General features: G+C 42.8%; 1 protein-coding gene across 2 annotated transcripts in view; it reads right to left on the minus strand.

Moving 5' to 3' along the window:
* VWF (von Willebrand factor) overlaps nt 1-17,106 on the minus strand; it is a 146,818-nt gene that overhangs the window by 74,707 nt on the left and 55,005 nt on the right. For both annotated transcript variants that reach the window (XM_058806037.1, XM_058806038.1), the window contains exons 12-18: nt 16,232-16,370; nt 15,543-15,643; nt 12,971-13,166; nt 12,190-12,405; nt 6,034-6,274; nt 5,149-5,243; nt 3,321-3,481 (exon numbers count right to left, since the gene is read on the minus strand). In XM_058806037.1, the coding sequence (XP_058662020.1) occupies nt 3,321-3,481; nt 5,149-5,243; nt 6,034-6,274; nt 12,190-12,405; nt 12,971-13,166; nt 15,543-15,643; nt 16,232-16,370 (1,149 nt within the window). The remainder of the gene's footprint in view (nt 1-3,320; nt 3,482-5,148; nt 5,244-6,033; nt 6,275-12,189; nt 12,406-12,970; nt 13,167-15,542; nt 15,644-16,231; nt 16,371-17,106) is intronic.

Raw genomic sequence — 17,106 nt, forward strand, 5'->3', positions numbered from 1 at the left:
CTTTCTTAGGTTAGCTGCATGTCTCTAATGTTTATTTGATATGCCCATTTCCTCATGAAGACATTGCAACATAGGATCGGCCCACACTAAAAAACATACAACAGAGAAATCAAAATGTCAGTTTAAAATAGGTAGAAAGAAAAAAAAAAAGCCTTCCAAACTTTCCTGCTTAAGATGTTTAGGATTTGTAGGGTTTTTTCCCTTTTTACACTAATGTATCAACGTTTTAGAAATAGTTTTATTTCAGCAGTCAGAATGCAATAAAATATTTCATTTAAATTTTAAACCATAGTCTTTTGTCAGTTGTTGGGAATAGAAAAAAAGTAATTTTCTGCTTTTGGAATGTCTAGATTTTGTGCTCTGTGATTGTTATGTTCCTTTCTTTCCCCAGAAAGGTGGTTAACACTCAATTTGTATATTTATTAATATTTTCCAATGGAAAAACTGAAGTGCAGTAAACTAATCTGAGAAAGCCTATTTTCCCCCACACTTCTGCACATATGCTATGATCTCTCTTTTCTGCTGTGCAAGAGGGTGACAAGTATGGAGAATTTCCCACCTTTCAGATGATCAAAGACAGAAGAATTATTTTTATGACATATTGAACATTTTTTATTTGCTAGAAATCAAAGCAATATAAAATTCTAAGTCTAGATGAACCAGAAAACTTATATTTGAAAGAAATTGAAAGGAAGTTGAAAGTTTGGAAGAAGATAAAAGAAATTTGGTTTTGTATTCAAGCTAATAATTTATCTGTGAGCACTGATAACTTTCATATGCTACTGTATTACAAAAGAAAAGAAAAATCTTCAGTAAGAAGGCACAATTTCTTCCAGCATGATAATATGTGCAAATATTTATGGGAACACATGCTGAGTAATCCATTACTTCCCACAGACCTTCCTGCAAACAGCAGCTCACCTCTGTGAGTTACTTGTAAATTAGGCAGGATTACAGCAGACTGACAAGTAAAATAGTAATTCCTTTTTCCAGTCCCTTTATTGCTCAACTCTGTTGTACAAGCCTGGAAAACACAGACTTTGATTTGACTTTGAAGAGCTTTGTCTCTGTCCTCCCAGAGTCTCTGTGTTAGAAAAGGACAGGATGGAAAGGAGAACCTGGTCACCAACCAAATCCTTCTCTATTGGGGGAGCACAAAGCCTCATTGCAGAGCACAGAAATAAGAAAAAAAGGCTCTCCCAAACCTCATCCCATTGGGTGAGGAGAAGGAAACTGCTCTTTGAGAATGAGCTGGCAGCTCCTGCGAAGCCAGCAGTCAAAGACAGGGCAAACAAGACAGACCTGAATGGGGACTGGGCTTGATCCTGACTTTGCATGGCAGTGGTTACAAGATGATTTCTACATGGGCTTCTCCCATTGTGGCTTGGGTGCAGCTCGCGATTTTTATTCTCTACCACAAGGGAAGCCAAAGAGAACAAGTAATTTCAGACAGAGTTTAGTGAAGATTAAACCATACTGTCATCTAGTGGACAGAGAATTTGTTTTACTTTGTTTTTTGTTTTTTGGTTTTTTTTTTTTAAATAGTGAGCCTGATTCTTCAATTCAAAATCTGACAAACCACCTTGTTGAACTCAGGTGTGTTTCACATCACTGCAAAGTCAGCTGGAGTCTCCAATTCCAAAAGGCCAAAGACTGCTCTCTTGGCAACAATTTTATGAAGCAATTATTTGTTTTAACTTACTGAAAAAGAATACAAAATACTGTAACAAACATGAAAATTAATTACTATGGGAGTTGGGTTTTTTTCCCTGTGGAGTAATTATCATAATTTGTTTTCCACAATTACGTCAAAAGTGTACTATTACCATGTCCCAGAATTGAAACCAAAAATCTCAAGCTCCTTTACCAAATCAGCTGAATGTTAGATGCAAAGAAAAGCCTGTTCATCCTGGAGCTCTGGGAACTTTAAAGTAGAGAAGCTTTTCCAAATTTTCTTATCTCACTACTGTTTAGGAATATTTTTCACTTAAAGGATAGGCATTTACAGACTGAAACGTGAAAAGAAGCAACACTTGTTTTTAAAATCATGGTGAAAATTTATGGGTGACTTCAGATTCTGTTCTTTTTCACCTCCAAGACATTTCACAAGCCTTAGCTTTTTTCCTAGAGCTGACATTTTATTCTGGAGTAGAATCTATTTATATAAATGGGTGTTTGTCAGCAAAATACAGTAGCAACATTCAAAATATATGTTTATATTATTGCTAAAAATTATTGCATAATTTGGGAAGAGCTGTTTTTCTAGAAAGATAATTGAAGGAATTTGGGGGCAGAATGCAATTAAACTTATTCTTATATTTGAGGGTTGCAGTGGGCTATAACCCTGGACCCCAGAGAGCCCCTTTTCAGTGGAAAAAACCGGTGTGCTTAGTACAACACCTGCAACTCTGAGACACACTCTGACATCATCTTAGCAAGTTTCATATCCCACATTCCTTCTCACAGGGTTGTTCAATTTGTTACAACCCACAGGAAGGCAGCTGGAGAGATGGAGACTTGCCAAGGAGGAATCAATATCAGCAGGAAGGATGGCTGGATCAGAGAAACCCAAAAATGGGTTGGGTTGAAAGGAATCTTAAAGATCATCCTGCTCCAACCTCCTGCCCGGGGCAGGGACACCTTCCACTACTCCAGGTTGCTCAGAGCCTCATCCAACCTGGCCTTGGGCACTTCCATGGATGGGGCAGCCACAGCGTCTCTGGGAAACCTGTGCCAGGGCCTCACCACCCTCACAAATAAAGACTTTTTACCTCACAACCAATCTAAATCTGCTCTCTGCCAGTGTGAAGCAATTCCCCCTTGTCGTGTTACTCCAGGCCCTTGTCAAGAGTCTCTCTCCATCTTTCCTGTGGGCTCCCTTCAGGCATCGGAAGGCCACAATGAGGTCACCCCCAACCCTTTCTCTTTGCCAGGCTTAACAATCCCAATTGTCTCAGCCGTTTTTTGGAGGAGAGGTCCTCCAAAATAGGTCCCCCCTATGATCAACCTGAATATGGGTATCTCTCTCCTGTCTCTCTGGCCGAGAAAGTTCAACACGACTGAGGAGGAGTTTAGGAGCAGAGCTGAAGGAAGACATAAACTGGTCTTCAAGGCAGGCTTTGGAATTTTGATTAATAATTATTTTTGCAAGCTAAAGTTCATCTTCAATGTTTGTACATGTTTTTTAAGCCAGCCACAACTTGACAGTCAATACTTCACAACCACTTATTCCCAAGCTGCAAGAAGACTATTGGTAGCAGAGAATGAAGGCAAGAAACAAACAGGACCTGCTTCTTGCTGCTGTATTGAAAGCTGCTTACCATCCCTTTTGGACAGAGGCATCCAGATATGCAGCCATGGCTGATGCACTCCAGGTCATAGTTTTGGCAGGTCTTGGTACATTCCACTCCTTCTGCTCTTGGGTTGTTGGCAGGACAGATAATTTTTTCCATGGGGAATCTGCATGTCAAGCTCCTTTTTACTTAAAAAAAAAATGAGTTCACAAAAAGTGCAATTAGAACTCAAGTACTCATTGTTGGCACAGTATTTTTCTAAAAGGTGGATCTTTGATTTGAAAATTAATTTCATTAATTATAAAATTAATTTAGAATATAGCCTGCAGCAACATCATTAGATATGACATGGCAAAGAAAACAGCCCCTACTTCCCCTGGAGTGACCCCAGTTAGGCTGTCATGAAAGCAGCTATTTAACACTGAAGCAAAAAAGCTGCACTAAACATGTAAGTGCAACTCCAGACTGCACTGGGGCTATGCAAACACCCCTAAGCACTGTACCCTAAGTTAGCAAAAAATTGATATTCTGAGAAGCAACAGCATCTTATATTATTGCATTTAGACCTATTTCTCACACTGAATGTAGCTACATCGGTGACTGTAAAAGTAGTGCCCTGAGCTTCAATAAAAACTGTTTGAGACTTCAGGATCTGACAGAAGATCAGAATGTCCCAAGAAACTATTTCAAGTGGTACTAGCAATGTGTCTCTATGAGGTTTTGTAATTCTTGACATCCTATTATCAGGAAAAGTATGTCTTAGGAGCATTAAGGGAAAAGTTTGGTGAGATATTCACCTGGAAGGCTTCATTTGAAGAACAGGTGACCCAACCAGTGACACAGTCACTGGTGTCCTAGCAAGCAACATTAAGCAGGTCACTGCCCTGTACCTACAGAGGCATTTACAGTGTTTTCCTCTAGAAGTTGATTTATCCTGAGAAGGTGCAAAGACAAACAATTACCCTTTGTCTCCAATGCACTGGCAAGTATCAACCAGAAATTTCCTCCAGACCCCGTGTACAGGAGCATTTGTCAGAGTGCCATGGAAGTCACTGTGGTTAGCTCTACTGGTGTTCCCATAGGGATCATAGGTAATCCTGAGCTGGAAGGCACCCACAAGGATCACAAAGTCCAGCTCCTGGATATTCTCAGGCCTCCCCAAAGCCCCACTAGCCCTTTCCCCCCTGAGATGCATCCAGTCTCAAACCCCCTATGCCATGAAAATCCCATAAGCTCCATCCATGTATCAGTGGGAAACCCCAAAAGATCCCAGAGCACTGCTGGCCTTTCTCCAATACTGCAAACTCCAGTTAGATGCTAGAAGTGTTCCCATGCACCTTTCACAGCCAAATGTTCGATAAACCTGTCCACTGATGGGAAACATGGTAGCTATCAGTCTCCAGGAGGTTTCATGGAGATTCCTGCTGGCTGGAAGGCACACTGGAAACCTGGCAGCAGTGTAACCTTTAGGCCACTAAAAGCCTCATTTACACCAGGAAAGAGTTTGCATCCTGCTAGTGAGAAACAGAAGGTATAAAATTGATGAGTTACTGATGTCTTGTGATCCTCAAATAGCAACTGGAGACCTCAGATCACTGGCATAGGTGATCCTTTAACCTCTTCAGCTCAAGAGAGACTGCAGTGGTTAATTATAATTTTGAGAGGTGAGATTCCATGAGCCCTGCACCCTCCCATACACCCCTTTGGTTTCTATCCTGCAAAAAAAAAATTGGAAAAAATCTCACAATATCACAGCTGTTGCAACCTCTGAAATTTCTTCTCCAATCAAAACTACCAAGACAATAAAGAGAAAAAAAAATCAAAATAAATTATTAAGATTTTAAGGCATACTAACTTCTGGGAGATGGCCTCTCATCAGCAAAAACACCAGCCAGGAAGGCACCAGGAGCTCTGTTTGTACTGCAGTGCATAAATCCATTCTCACAATAGCTAAGAAAAACAAACAGCTTGTATGTAATTAAACAGCATTCAGCTTTCGCTCACACTGGTTTTTAGTCAATAGTGAACTTGTCAGAATTCAAAACTACACTTCAGTGGGGCTGAGCTGTTGCTCTCCATCCACTGTGTCTATCAACATTAAAGGCAAAAATTCCTTAAGGGAGTTGATGCCATACAGTGGCATGGAAACCCAGCTGCCTGCTGGCCCTGACCTGCTGGATCCAGTGCAGCTGCACAGGGATAAAGCTAAGCAAGACAATAGTCAGCTTTGCTGACGAAAAGAAGTAAGGGACCATCCAGTTACTGAAACCTGGGATTTTTGTGGTAGAGAGGAAAAGAAGACACTGTTCCCAAAACTGGGCCTGTCCAGAGATTGCATTCCCACTCCAAGTGTACTGCTACTCAATTTAACAATTAGAAATGCTTTTTAATACTTGTATCTTTGACAAGAGGTAATTAGGTTTTAACAGTTAAGAATTATAGCACAGTATATTAAAGTGACATTTTAAAAGCCCACAAAGTAGCTATTGTCAGTAATTAAGCTCCATTTCAAACTCGCAGGAACTGTTCATAGGACAGGGCTTAATACCAAGTAAGGTGGTATTTGAAATTAATCACAGCACGATACAATAGCAAAACTCACCATTTGGATTCTTGGAGGCAAAATCTTGCCTTTTCTTTAACTAGTTTCAGTGGATGCACAGGAACTGACGCAACAACTCAAGCCCTCCAAAAAGTGGAGCGATGGTGTGTAGGGAAGGGTTAGGAATAGTGCACTTACCACATGGAGTAATGGTTCGAGAAGACATCCTCTGGCTGGAAGATCTCCCCATCATAGTAACAGGAGCACTGGGATTTGGGCACACACTGCTCATGCTCATCCAGGTATTGCCCAGGGGGACAGTAGCACCCCTCCAGGCACAGCTGCTCACAGTCCTCCTCCGGGTAGGACAGAGACTGGCACGTCTGGTTGCACGGCATCCCACATTGTTGGTACACCTGTCCTTCAGGACAGGCCATTGCTGGTGAAACACATGAGGGAGAAGAGCATTTGATTCAAATCCAGCTAAAAGAAAAGCTGCCTAAAACAGACTGGGAAGCTTGGGATTAAAAGGCATTTGCTCAATTTACTTGTCAATGGAGTGTTACACCATCCCTCCTTAACTGCAGCACTGGTGTAGCCTAAGGCACTGCTTAGATATACACACAAACAAAACCTTACTAAAGGAAATTCCCCATAAATGTCAGGACTGGACTACCCTGCACTGTGATGGAAATCTAGCCACAGAATTTTGCCCAGAACATGAAACACACGCTCTGTCCAACCTCTGTTATTATCTGGATCACAGCCAGGATAACCTAACTGAAGCTCCCCTGAAGGGAACCTATAAAAAAGATGGAGAGACACTCTTGGCAAGGGCCTGGAGTGACAGAACAAGGGGGAATGGCTTCACACTGACAGAGAGCAGGTTCAGATTGGATCGTAGGAAGGAATTCTTCCCAGTGAGGGTGCTGAGGCCCTGGCACAGGTTGCCCAGAGCAGCTGTGGCTGCTCCATCCCTGGAAGTGTCCAAGGCCAGGCTGGATGGGCCTTAGAAAAACCTGGGCTAGTGGAAAGTGTCCCTGCCCATGGCAGGGGGTTGGAATGACACGGTCCGTTGGAATGACATGTTTGGGTCCCTTCCAGCTCAAACTATTCCATGATCCCATGCATTAAGAGCATTACAAGTGTCATCTACACATTCACACCTCTCTTCCTTTGCAACATATTTAGGGACTATTTGGTCAAAATAAGTAGAAAAGTAGTAGAAAAGTATTTTTCTGCTTTGGTAAACAGGAGTGCAGCAATACTCAACAGCCTCACATCCCAGAAGCACTCTGTGGTTTCTATGAAAACAAGTGCAAATAATGAAGTAATTTAGCAATCACGGAGCCAAACCTTGATACTAACAACTTTTGATGATTATCTCTTTCATATGGAGACTAATTATGGCCTTTGTAGCCATTTTGGCTTCTTCATTTTTAAAACTGCCACTTCTACAGGGCCGATTTTGAGGCATTCACCTCTGCGCACATCAGCATCAGCACTAGGTGGCAGCTATGACAACACATTGCAGAAGATAGGACACGAGCTTGTTTTATCAAGAGTTTGAATTTAACAGGCCTCCTGATAACCAGGGGTTACACTGTAGTTTGTAGCAACCTTCCACAGCAAACAGTTGTAAGGTTATGAGGAACGACGTTGGCACATTTGTACCTTGCTGAAACCAAGATCAAAGGGTTAGAGAGAAAGCCCTTCCCCTTGTAATTCCTGCAGAATGATGTGGTAATCCCTACTCTCTTCTAGCTCACATCCCTGGGAACTCTGGCAGCCATGGAATAACAGGATAGTCCTGCAGCTTCAGCCAGGTGTTTGCTGGACTAGCAAAGCAAGGCCTATGTACTAACCAGTGACTCATGGTCACCTTCACAAAACTCCTCTGAAATGAAGAATTATTCCTGCCTACTGGAGAGAGACATGGTTGCACCAGCTTCTCTTGAGGCCCCTGCAGCCCCATACATGGTAGTATAACACCCTAAACTGAAAATCCAGCCCAGAAATATCTAAGGTGACTTGAACCCCTCTTAAGAGCAAAAATCTCCCAAATCTGGGACCGGTGCCCAAACCGCTTAATGTACCTTTCACAGCACAGTCCAAGAAATGTGTGCTCATCAATACAGCAAATGCTTCCTAATTCGGGACAAAGCAGAAGATAGACTCATTCACTGTTACAGGAATTTTTGGCAGCATTCACAAAAATGTGCTTCTGACTTACATAAACCTGATCTTTGCAGTAAATCAAACCCTGAACAGGCACAGCCCATGGCTGAGGACCATTTTAAAAATAACTTTCATTATTAAAGGCACATCCCAGCAGGAGAACCATGGGGCCTCAGCCAAAAGTACTATTTGTTATACATGAACCTCTGGAAACATGGAACTGGTTTGGCAGGTTTCAGATGGGTACATCAGTTTATGAGTTTCAAGATTCAAAAAAAGGATGTGATAAATGAGCCCAGAATCCTGCCCTATTTTCTAGTCAGTTGTAACACTCCCTATCCACGGAACAACTTTGCAGTAGATTCCTTTCTTAGATAAACCTTTGTAATCCATGTGTGGGAATGACTTCAAAGTGATCAATGTGAAAGACAGCAAGTTTCAATTAGATATTAGGAAGAAATTTGTCCTTGTGAGGGTGCTGAGGCTCTGGCAGCGGTTGTCCAGAGAAGGTGTGGCTGACCCATCCCTGGAAGTGTTCAGGGACAGGCTGAAAGGGACTTGGAAAAACCTGGTCTAGTGGAAGGCGTCCCTTGGAACAAGATGATCTTTAAGGTCCCTTTCAACCCAAACCATTCTATGATTTTCCTTGCCTGTGTACCTCCTAAAATTTTTTGAACATCCCCTGTTTTTCCAGTTATGCTTCCAAATGCCATTCTTACACGCCACATCCCAATACACTGCTCTATCCCTTCCCAGCAACATTTGTTTTTAACTACAAAAAGGCAAGACAAGTGACCTGGGAAAGGCCTGATGTCTGTACTGTGTAATACACTGCCACTAAAAAAAAAAAAAAAATCCCATTATTGACAGGAAAATTAGAGAAAAAGGCAAGATGCATCTAGTCCCTGTGGATGGCTTCTATAAAACCAAAACAGCTCAATGCTGTGCTCAAAGCACAGTCTATCCCAGGAATAAGATGAGAAACAGTGGGAAAGCATTGGAAAAAATGTCTTTGCATCAAACAGCTCATGCAGCTCATAGGGGCAGGTTTTGAAATCAGAGTGAAAGAGACAAACCATAGCCAGTTCCTCAAGTAACACAAGGTGAAAACGTTGCCACCTCTGAGTGAAGGTAGACCCTGCCAGAACTAGATTTAACACAGCTTCTCTGCCATGCTGAGGCCCAGCATGCCCTGTAGCCATTCTCATATGCTGCTCAGACCCTGTCCTTAATTCCCTACTCCAGCACTTTATCCTATACAAATCCTCTTACAGAAGGCATGCAAAGCCACCAACCGCCCCAGCACTACCACATTAAGGAACATAATAGGATTAGCAACATGTCCTAAAATCTGAAGGAAGATCTAGGGACCTGCTGATGGATTCCCCTGTGCCACAGAACAATACACACATGGGACAGGTAAACACAGAATGTATGGGTTGGAAAAGACTGTAAGATAACTGATTACAGCCATTAACCTCACACTGCCAAGTCCACCACTAAAGCATGTCCCTAAGTGCCACATCCATGTGGCTTGCAAATACCTCAAGGCATGGTGATCCAACAACTTCTCTGGGTGGCCTGTGCCAGTGCTTGATAACAATTTCCATGAAGAATGTTTACATAAAACCTAATCTGAATCTCTCTGTGAAACCTGAGGCCATTTCCTCTCCTCTTGTCCCTTGTTCCCTGGGAGCAGACCCAACCCCCACCTGGCTGCACCCTCCTGTCAGAGTTCTAGAGAGTGAGAAGGTCTCCCGTGAGCCTCCTTTTCTCCAGGCTTAGCCCCACCTCAGCTCCTCCTCATCATATTTGTGCTCCAGAACTTTCTTCAGCTCCATCCCCTTTTCTGGACAGGCTCCATCTCCTCAATGTCTTTCTTGTAGTGACAGGCCCAGAAATACCCCAGGATCTGAGGTGTGGCCCCAGCAGTGCCAGCCCAGGGGACAGTCACTGCCCTGGCCCTGCTGCCACACCATGTCTGGCACAGCCCAAGGTGCCATTGGCCTCCTGCCCCCCTGGGCACGCCTGGCTCCTGTCCAGCCGCTGTCCCCAGCACCCCCAGGGTCTTTCCCATCTTTCCAGCCTCTCTGCCCCAGCCTGGAGCTGCAGGGGGTTGGTGTAACCCAAGGCAGGACTGGGCCCTTGGCCTTGTGGAATCTCAGAGCACTAGCCTGGGCCCATGGATCCAGCCTGTCCAGATCCCTCTGCAGAGCCTTCCTGCCCTCCAGCAGATCCACACTCCATCCAGCTGGGTGCTGTCCATGAACTTACTGAGGATGCACTTGATCCCCTCACCTAGATCCTTGATTAAAATATTAAATAAAACTGGCCCAACTACTGAGCCCTGGGGAACACCACTGGTGACCAGCCCCCAGCTGGGTTTAACTCCATTCACCACCACTCTCTCAGCCCAGCCATTCAGCCTGGGTTTTAACCAATTTTTTACATGCAGCTGCACGAGAGACACAGCCCTTCGCAGTGTGGCCTGTCTGCTTCTCCCTTCCAGCATGAAGGGATTGGCTTGGTGCTTATTCAGAGTGGGTTACAGGGTATGAGTCAGGTCTTAAATAATCAAACTGCAACTCAAATAATGTCAAAGATAGGGGAGCTGAATGCACTTGTTAGCTTGACACAGAGCAGAAATGCTGCGCTACACTAATGACTTTGCTCCCTGATACTTATCCACTCCAAATCAAGCAAACTGGTTCTGTCAAGTCATTTCCCAAGAAACCAAATCTCTGGGGATGAAGGTAGGGGTGCAAGACATATTCAGTGCATTGGGCCACCAGCACAAATTACACAACCTGCACATTCACATCTCAAACCCATTAAGAAAGAGAGATTGCTCTCCCTCATGTGTCAGGAGATGTCTAGGGCACTAGGATTATTTAATGGGGGCTGATGGATCTGCAATCAGGGAAATTGTCACTTTGTGCGAGTACAAAGCTCTCTGTAATGTACAGAAAGGAAGAAGCAGCTCTGCACTATTAAAGATTAATTGTGAAAATTAACTTGTTCAATTACAGAAAGAGCAATGGGGCATTATCGCTCCTTTTTCTTTCAGCCTCCAGACCTGCAGAGTTCTGAAAGGATTTTTATGACATTACTGTTCCACTACCTGAACATTTACATAAACTAGGTAAAATATTATAAAACCATGCAGCAGTTTAATATAAATTGGGTTTGTTCTCATTAGCAGCAAGCACTCCACAGCCTGCAAAAGTTGTGGTTACTGACCTTGCAGACCCTACCAGGTCAAAGGCCAGAGACCTCTCTCTTTTCCACTTTCTACACACTCGGTTTATAAATGTTTTTCCCACCCTCTGCTTGGGTAAATGTAAGAGAACAAATGTGGAGAGCTGCCAAGCCCACATGCTTTCTCCCAAATTTTTCAATTGTCTTCTTTCCTTTATAACAAAGTTGCTCAGGAAAATGGAAAAACATTCACTTCACAAATATTTATGGGAAAATATGTCTGTGCTCAATCAAAATTACATGACAATGGATTTTTTCCTACCACATTGACCTAAGAGAGAGATAAAAGAAATGAAAGGTTTTGGACTGTTCTGTTCCAGCTTCTTGGCAGTTTGGCTATTAATCTTGTCCTGGATAAGAGAGAGACAGATGTCAGAGAAGCTGTGGTACCTCAATTTTTTGGAGATATTCAAAACTTTTCTGGCCAAAACCTCAGGCAATCAACAGTAATTTAGCCTTTCTGTGAGCAGGGGTGATGCCACAAAACTGCCAAAATTCTTTTCTGATACAAGTTTGTCCTGCCCTTTTGTGCTTCCTCCATAACCCCACATTCAGGAGTCACTGATGAGGTCAGGACCTGGGAAGCTTGGGCCTCAAAAAAGGCAGTTCATGGATTACTACAAATCACTTGGGAGATTCCTAGCCTAGGACATTCAGAAAGTTTCCAAGTGAGTAGGTGAAAATGGAAATCCAGGAAAAAGTTCTGTGGAGCTGTCTCAGATCAACACTTCTCTCCCCCAGTACTGACCAGTCCCTGGTAACACCTTCTGCATCCTTATCAGTGTGAAGGAAAGATTTACTCTCATCATTTGCCATAAGGAAAATCTGGCATCTCATTCTAAATCTTTCACACAACATTGCTAGAAAAATTTCTTCAGGAGGATGACAATAAGTGGGTTTGAGCAGCAGTGCACTTACGGCAGAAGTCAGGTTGTCTCCACTCCACCAGGATGCTTTTCCTGGCACAGGCTGCTGCATAATTAGCAATGGCAGAGCACAGGCAATCCTTGCCACTGGAGCAGGAGCAAACATCAAAGCGACAGTTCTTCACATAGGGAGCGGGACTCACTACATAGTGACAAGGTTCAAAGGCAGGAGACATCAGAACTGAGCAGGAATCCTCAGCATATTTGGCTAAAAAGAGAAAAATTACATGCTCATACTGAATCAGTCAATCAACATGGCTTTCAAGGAAAGCCAGAGGAGCCACAGTAAGCATTTTCTCTTCCTTTTATAAAAGAAAAAATAACCAAACAAACCCCACAAGAATAAAATAGGATCAGGCAGGCACAGATAGCACCATAGCTCATACATCATGAGCTCTACTGAAAGAATAATGTCTCAAGAGTAAAACAAATCAAGGAAAAGCAATGCTTTTATATTCCGTTAGCACTATTTCTGGTGCTGTAATTCCCTTTACAGGGCCTTTGCTTTCTGCTGCCTTTTTTATATTTGTAAAATTAAACTAGTTTTTGCTTTCAATTTTCACAAAACATTCCTTATGAGACCTGCATCAATACAAATCTCTCTGTGTGTGGTTTTTTTTGTTGCTGTTGTTTATTGGGTTTTTAAAAATATATATTGCAGCCACCCTGGTGGTAACGTAAGCAACATCAGGTTCTTCTCTTTATTTTCCTTTTTTGTGTACATGGAAGATCACCATTTGCTGCACATGTTAATTTTGAATAGAGTTCAGTACCTAAATGAGGATTGAGGTTGCAGGGGTCACTGTCTTGTTTTAACAAGTCCTGGCATTCAGCATTGAGCTTCCAGGAATTTCCAAAGTCTTCCAGAAGGGATTCCACCATGCCAGAAGGTGTAAGAAAATCATCCCCTTGGTTCCCATCATAATTTCCACACAGCCCACACATCCTTTCGGAGTAGACTGGGGACACCTAAGGAACACAACATTTGCCTGGTCATCTTCTAGAACAGGTTAACACTGTAGAGGAAGATTTTTTTAAGGAATGAGCCATACACAACTGAATAGTCCAGAAAATTCTCAAACACATAGCAAAATGCTACAGACACAATGCCATTGTACTGTATTTTCAAACTTCTAACAAAATTGCTACTATTAGTAGCTGCAGGACAATTTTTACACAGTACAGTGAATTTCAGAAGGTGACTAAGAGAAAAATAGCTTATTTTTATGCCTTGATCAGCAGTCCAGCTTAGTCTTTCCTTGTTCTCACTGTTCATTCATATAAATGAGCAGGGCAACAGTGGGGCTGTAATTTTTTTAAATGCAATTCCAATGGCACCTGGGAGCATTTCACATTTTAAAGGAAAATTGGATATTAAGGAAAAATAAACTAATACCCCCTAAAGCTACTTCATATTAGAGCTTCCTGCTGCCCAGAGGAACTTCAAGCAGACTAAAACCAGAATTTCCAACAATCCACAGAGCAGGTGCACTTTTCACCTGTTTTATTCCTGCTGCAAATCAAGGAGCATCTGAAAGATAATCCTAAACCTAAAGGTAAACAGGGAGAAATCTCCTAAGCAACACCTGCATCACAAAGGCACCAATACCTTTTATTTTAGTAAGAACTGACAGTTTCTGTTAGGAGTAAAGCTCAGGTACATTACAAACACAGGAATTCTGATGCTACATCAGCCCTCTCTATTCATGTAGCTGAGTGTGAGTTTAGGCAGGCTTGCAGGAGTAACCAGTGAAACAAACAAAAAAAGTTATAAAAATTCACATTTTTCAAAGAAAACAGTTTTTCTGTATAAATAAAAATAAAAAGCATCCTCCAAAATATAACCTAATACTACCCAGCATTCAAACACGGGGGTCAGAGAATAAATACGGAGCATCAAAAAGAACAATCAGAGAATAAATATTCTTACTACTAAGAGTATTACTGCTCTTTCACGTACTCTGCAGATGGAGCAGTGACTCACAAGTCCAAATTGTGCAGTATTTTGGAGTGGAAGCTCAAATCACAAATATCAGGCAGTTACAGAAAGCAGAGTCTTCTTGAGGAACACAGGAAGAATTTTTGCCAGAACAAGGTAATGGAAGTGTATCACTTCCTCCAATTATTATCAGAAATACTTGGCAAGAGGTCAATCTCCAAATCCAGTATAAAATAACTCTCCAAAAGCAATTAAAGAGATGCTTTAGATGCCCAGCAAGGGAAGGAGCAGACAACTGGAGAAACTTCCACTGCTTTTATAGGTAGATGATCTGGAGCACAAAATTAGGTTTGTTTTCAATGGGACAAAAAATCTGCCCAGTTATATGGGTTTCTGACCTGGGAGAAAAATATTTTGAATACTGAGGAAAGCCAAAACTCCTGAGATGTGCTAAGGGACTGAAGTGAATTATTCTAAGCCCCAAAAGAACTTTTAGGACCCTCAGAGCACAGAGATACAGGTTAAATCAAAACAACAACCACAAACCCACAGATGCTTTCTAAAATTATTCCAGACCTTTCTTATCTGTTTTCTTTTCAACTCTTGAACTCAGTTCTGAACTGGCTTTCATAACCCTTGGTGCTGTGCCAGACATGACATTTAAGCCAGATTTCGGGGCAGGGAAGGAGAATGCAAAAGCAACACCGTGGTTCAAAGAGGACAGCATTTACCACTCGGCAGAAAATCTCAGGAAAACTGGTTTTCTTGGCAAGACTCCTCTCAGTGAGCAGACTCCTACTAAAAGGGGGATTCAAAGGCAACAGGGCTGTGGTTACACTTCCTTACAGATAATTTCTTTTAAACTTAGCTCAATTTTTCTACACTTTGCTGTCTCTGCAGCACCAACAAAACCTAATTGTTAATCAAGGCTGACTTAAAATATTCCTCACAGTAGAAGGAGCCCACAACACATCTATGAGCTGATTTCTATTTCCTGGAAAATATGAGTAACTGTGTCTCTGGGTGCCTTTCCTTCCTTTATTTTAAGTCATTCACATCTGTTCGTTTAGACAAGGCAGTCAAAGCAAACAAAAACAAAACTCCAGTTTTGAGGATATCTGCTCAACAAAACACAAAACTGTTCATGGTTAATAACGGCTGTCATTACATACACATCCAAAAAAAAAAGGGGGGGGGGAGAAAAAAGCTACCAAGCTGCTCTAAGATGAAGTGTTTGTTTCTGGAATACAAAAGAACCTGTGTATTACTCTGGGAGTAGCAAAAGAGAAAGGAATTCCTAACATGCAACAAAAAGCAATTTCTGACTTCAGACAAGAAAATCTTTGTACATATTTGGGTGGAACGAGAGAGGGGGCAAACAGGCAGAAAAAAAACAGAAAAACTACCTTCACTAGGAGTTGTCCATGACCATCCCAGTCAATCTGCAGATCATCCCCATAGGTGAGGCGAACTGAACTCCTCACCACACGCTGGACACGGAGAGCACCTGAAGGCAACCACAGGGTGCTAGTGAGCTTTTACAAGATGTAGTGACAGGACAAGAGGGAATGGCTTTACATTGACAGAGAGCAGGTTTAGATTGGATATCAGGAAGAAATTTTTCCCTGTGAGGTTGCTGAGGCCCTGGCACAGGTTGCCCAGAGCAGCTGTGGCTGCCTCATCCCTGGAAGCGGCCAAGGATGGGGCTCAGAGCAACCTGGGATAGTGGAAGGTGTCTTGGCCGAGGAAGGGGGGTTGAACCAGATGATCTTTAAGGTCCAAACCAAATAATTCTGTGATTCCATGATTTCAAGCTTCTGTTGAAAAATAATAATTTCAAAAAAGAATAGACCAACAGTGATTTTCACAAATCTCACAAGTGCAGATGAGCTTAATTCTTCTTATTTTAGAGGAGCCAAGTCAAGATCTGTCTTTTTCATGGAGAGAAGCTGAAATGACAGAGCTTCTAGAAGACACTGCAAGAGAGTTTGGCATTGAAAACACTCTTTGATTAAGCTGGGCTATGGCATGTCTAAAACCACTACTAAGCAGGAGGCTTTCAGTGGCTGGCCAGAGTCAGCCCATGTGAACACACCTTGCAGTGAAGGGATCTGTATGTCCTGTCCATTCAGTGAAACTCCTCCTCCATGTTTCATTTTAATGATGCTGTTGTCCATATCCTGGATCCGGACAGAAGCTGAGCGAGTGCACACAGCATCAGGATCATCTGCACACTGCAGAGAAGGGAAAATCTGCCTCAAACATCAGGTTTTCACTTTCTTGGTGACTTAGTACCAGAAGGCATTTTGGCATCTAATATGAAAGGTGTTGAGTGTCACACTGGTTTTATAGATCTGGTTTCTGCATCCCACAGACAGCAGGCTGGCAGCCCTCCCTCCATTATCCCACTAATCATGCACCAGGGCTGAGCTCCCCATCTCAGAACTTGGAAAAGGATCTGTGGGTGTTCCACCAGACCCCTGGCAGTGACCAGCCCCAGAGTTGTGGCAGGAGCAGGAAGGACACCTGACCCACTCAGCCTGGGGAAAAAGGCCACTTAGTTCACATTACCCAAGACTGCTGAGGTGTTTGTTTTCCCGGCTTCGGGATACCTAGATGAGGAACAGGGATTGCAGGGGCCCCAAGTCTCCTCCCTGGTTTCAAAAGGGAAGTTTCAGTGGAAACCTGTCCTGCAGGCTCCCAAGCACTGATGGCTATCAGAGCTCTCTAATGCAGTAGACAGACGCAGATGGTATGGAGAACTGTCACAGCCCATTTCTCCAAAGCCTGCAACTTCCCTGGTGCTGCTGGATACTGATACTGAGCTCCCCTTCCCTCCTGTCAGTCTCCTGTCTCCATTGCAACTCTCCCTGACTTCAGTTCCACTGTCCCTGTCACCTTTCTTCCCCTCTCCTTGCCTCAGGGTCTTTTTCAGTCTCTAGGTTTGTTCACCTTTTCCCAAGAATAACA

Source organism: Ammospiza caudacuta, chromosome 5 (genome assembly GCF_027887145.1).
Source record: "Ammospiza caudacuta isolate bAmmCau1 chromosome 5, bAmmCau1.pri, whole genome shotgun sequence".
In the NCBI taxonomy this organism is placed as follows: domain Eukaryota; kingdom Metazoa; phylum Chordata; class Aves; order Passeriformes; family Passerellidae; genus Ammospiza; species Ammospiza caudacuta.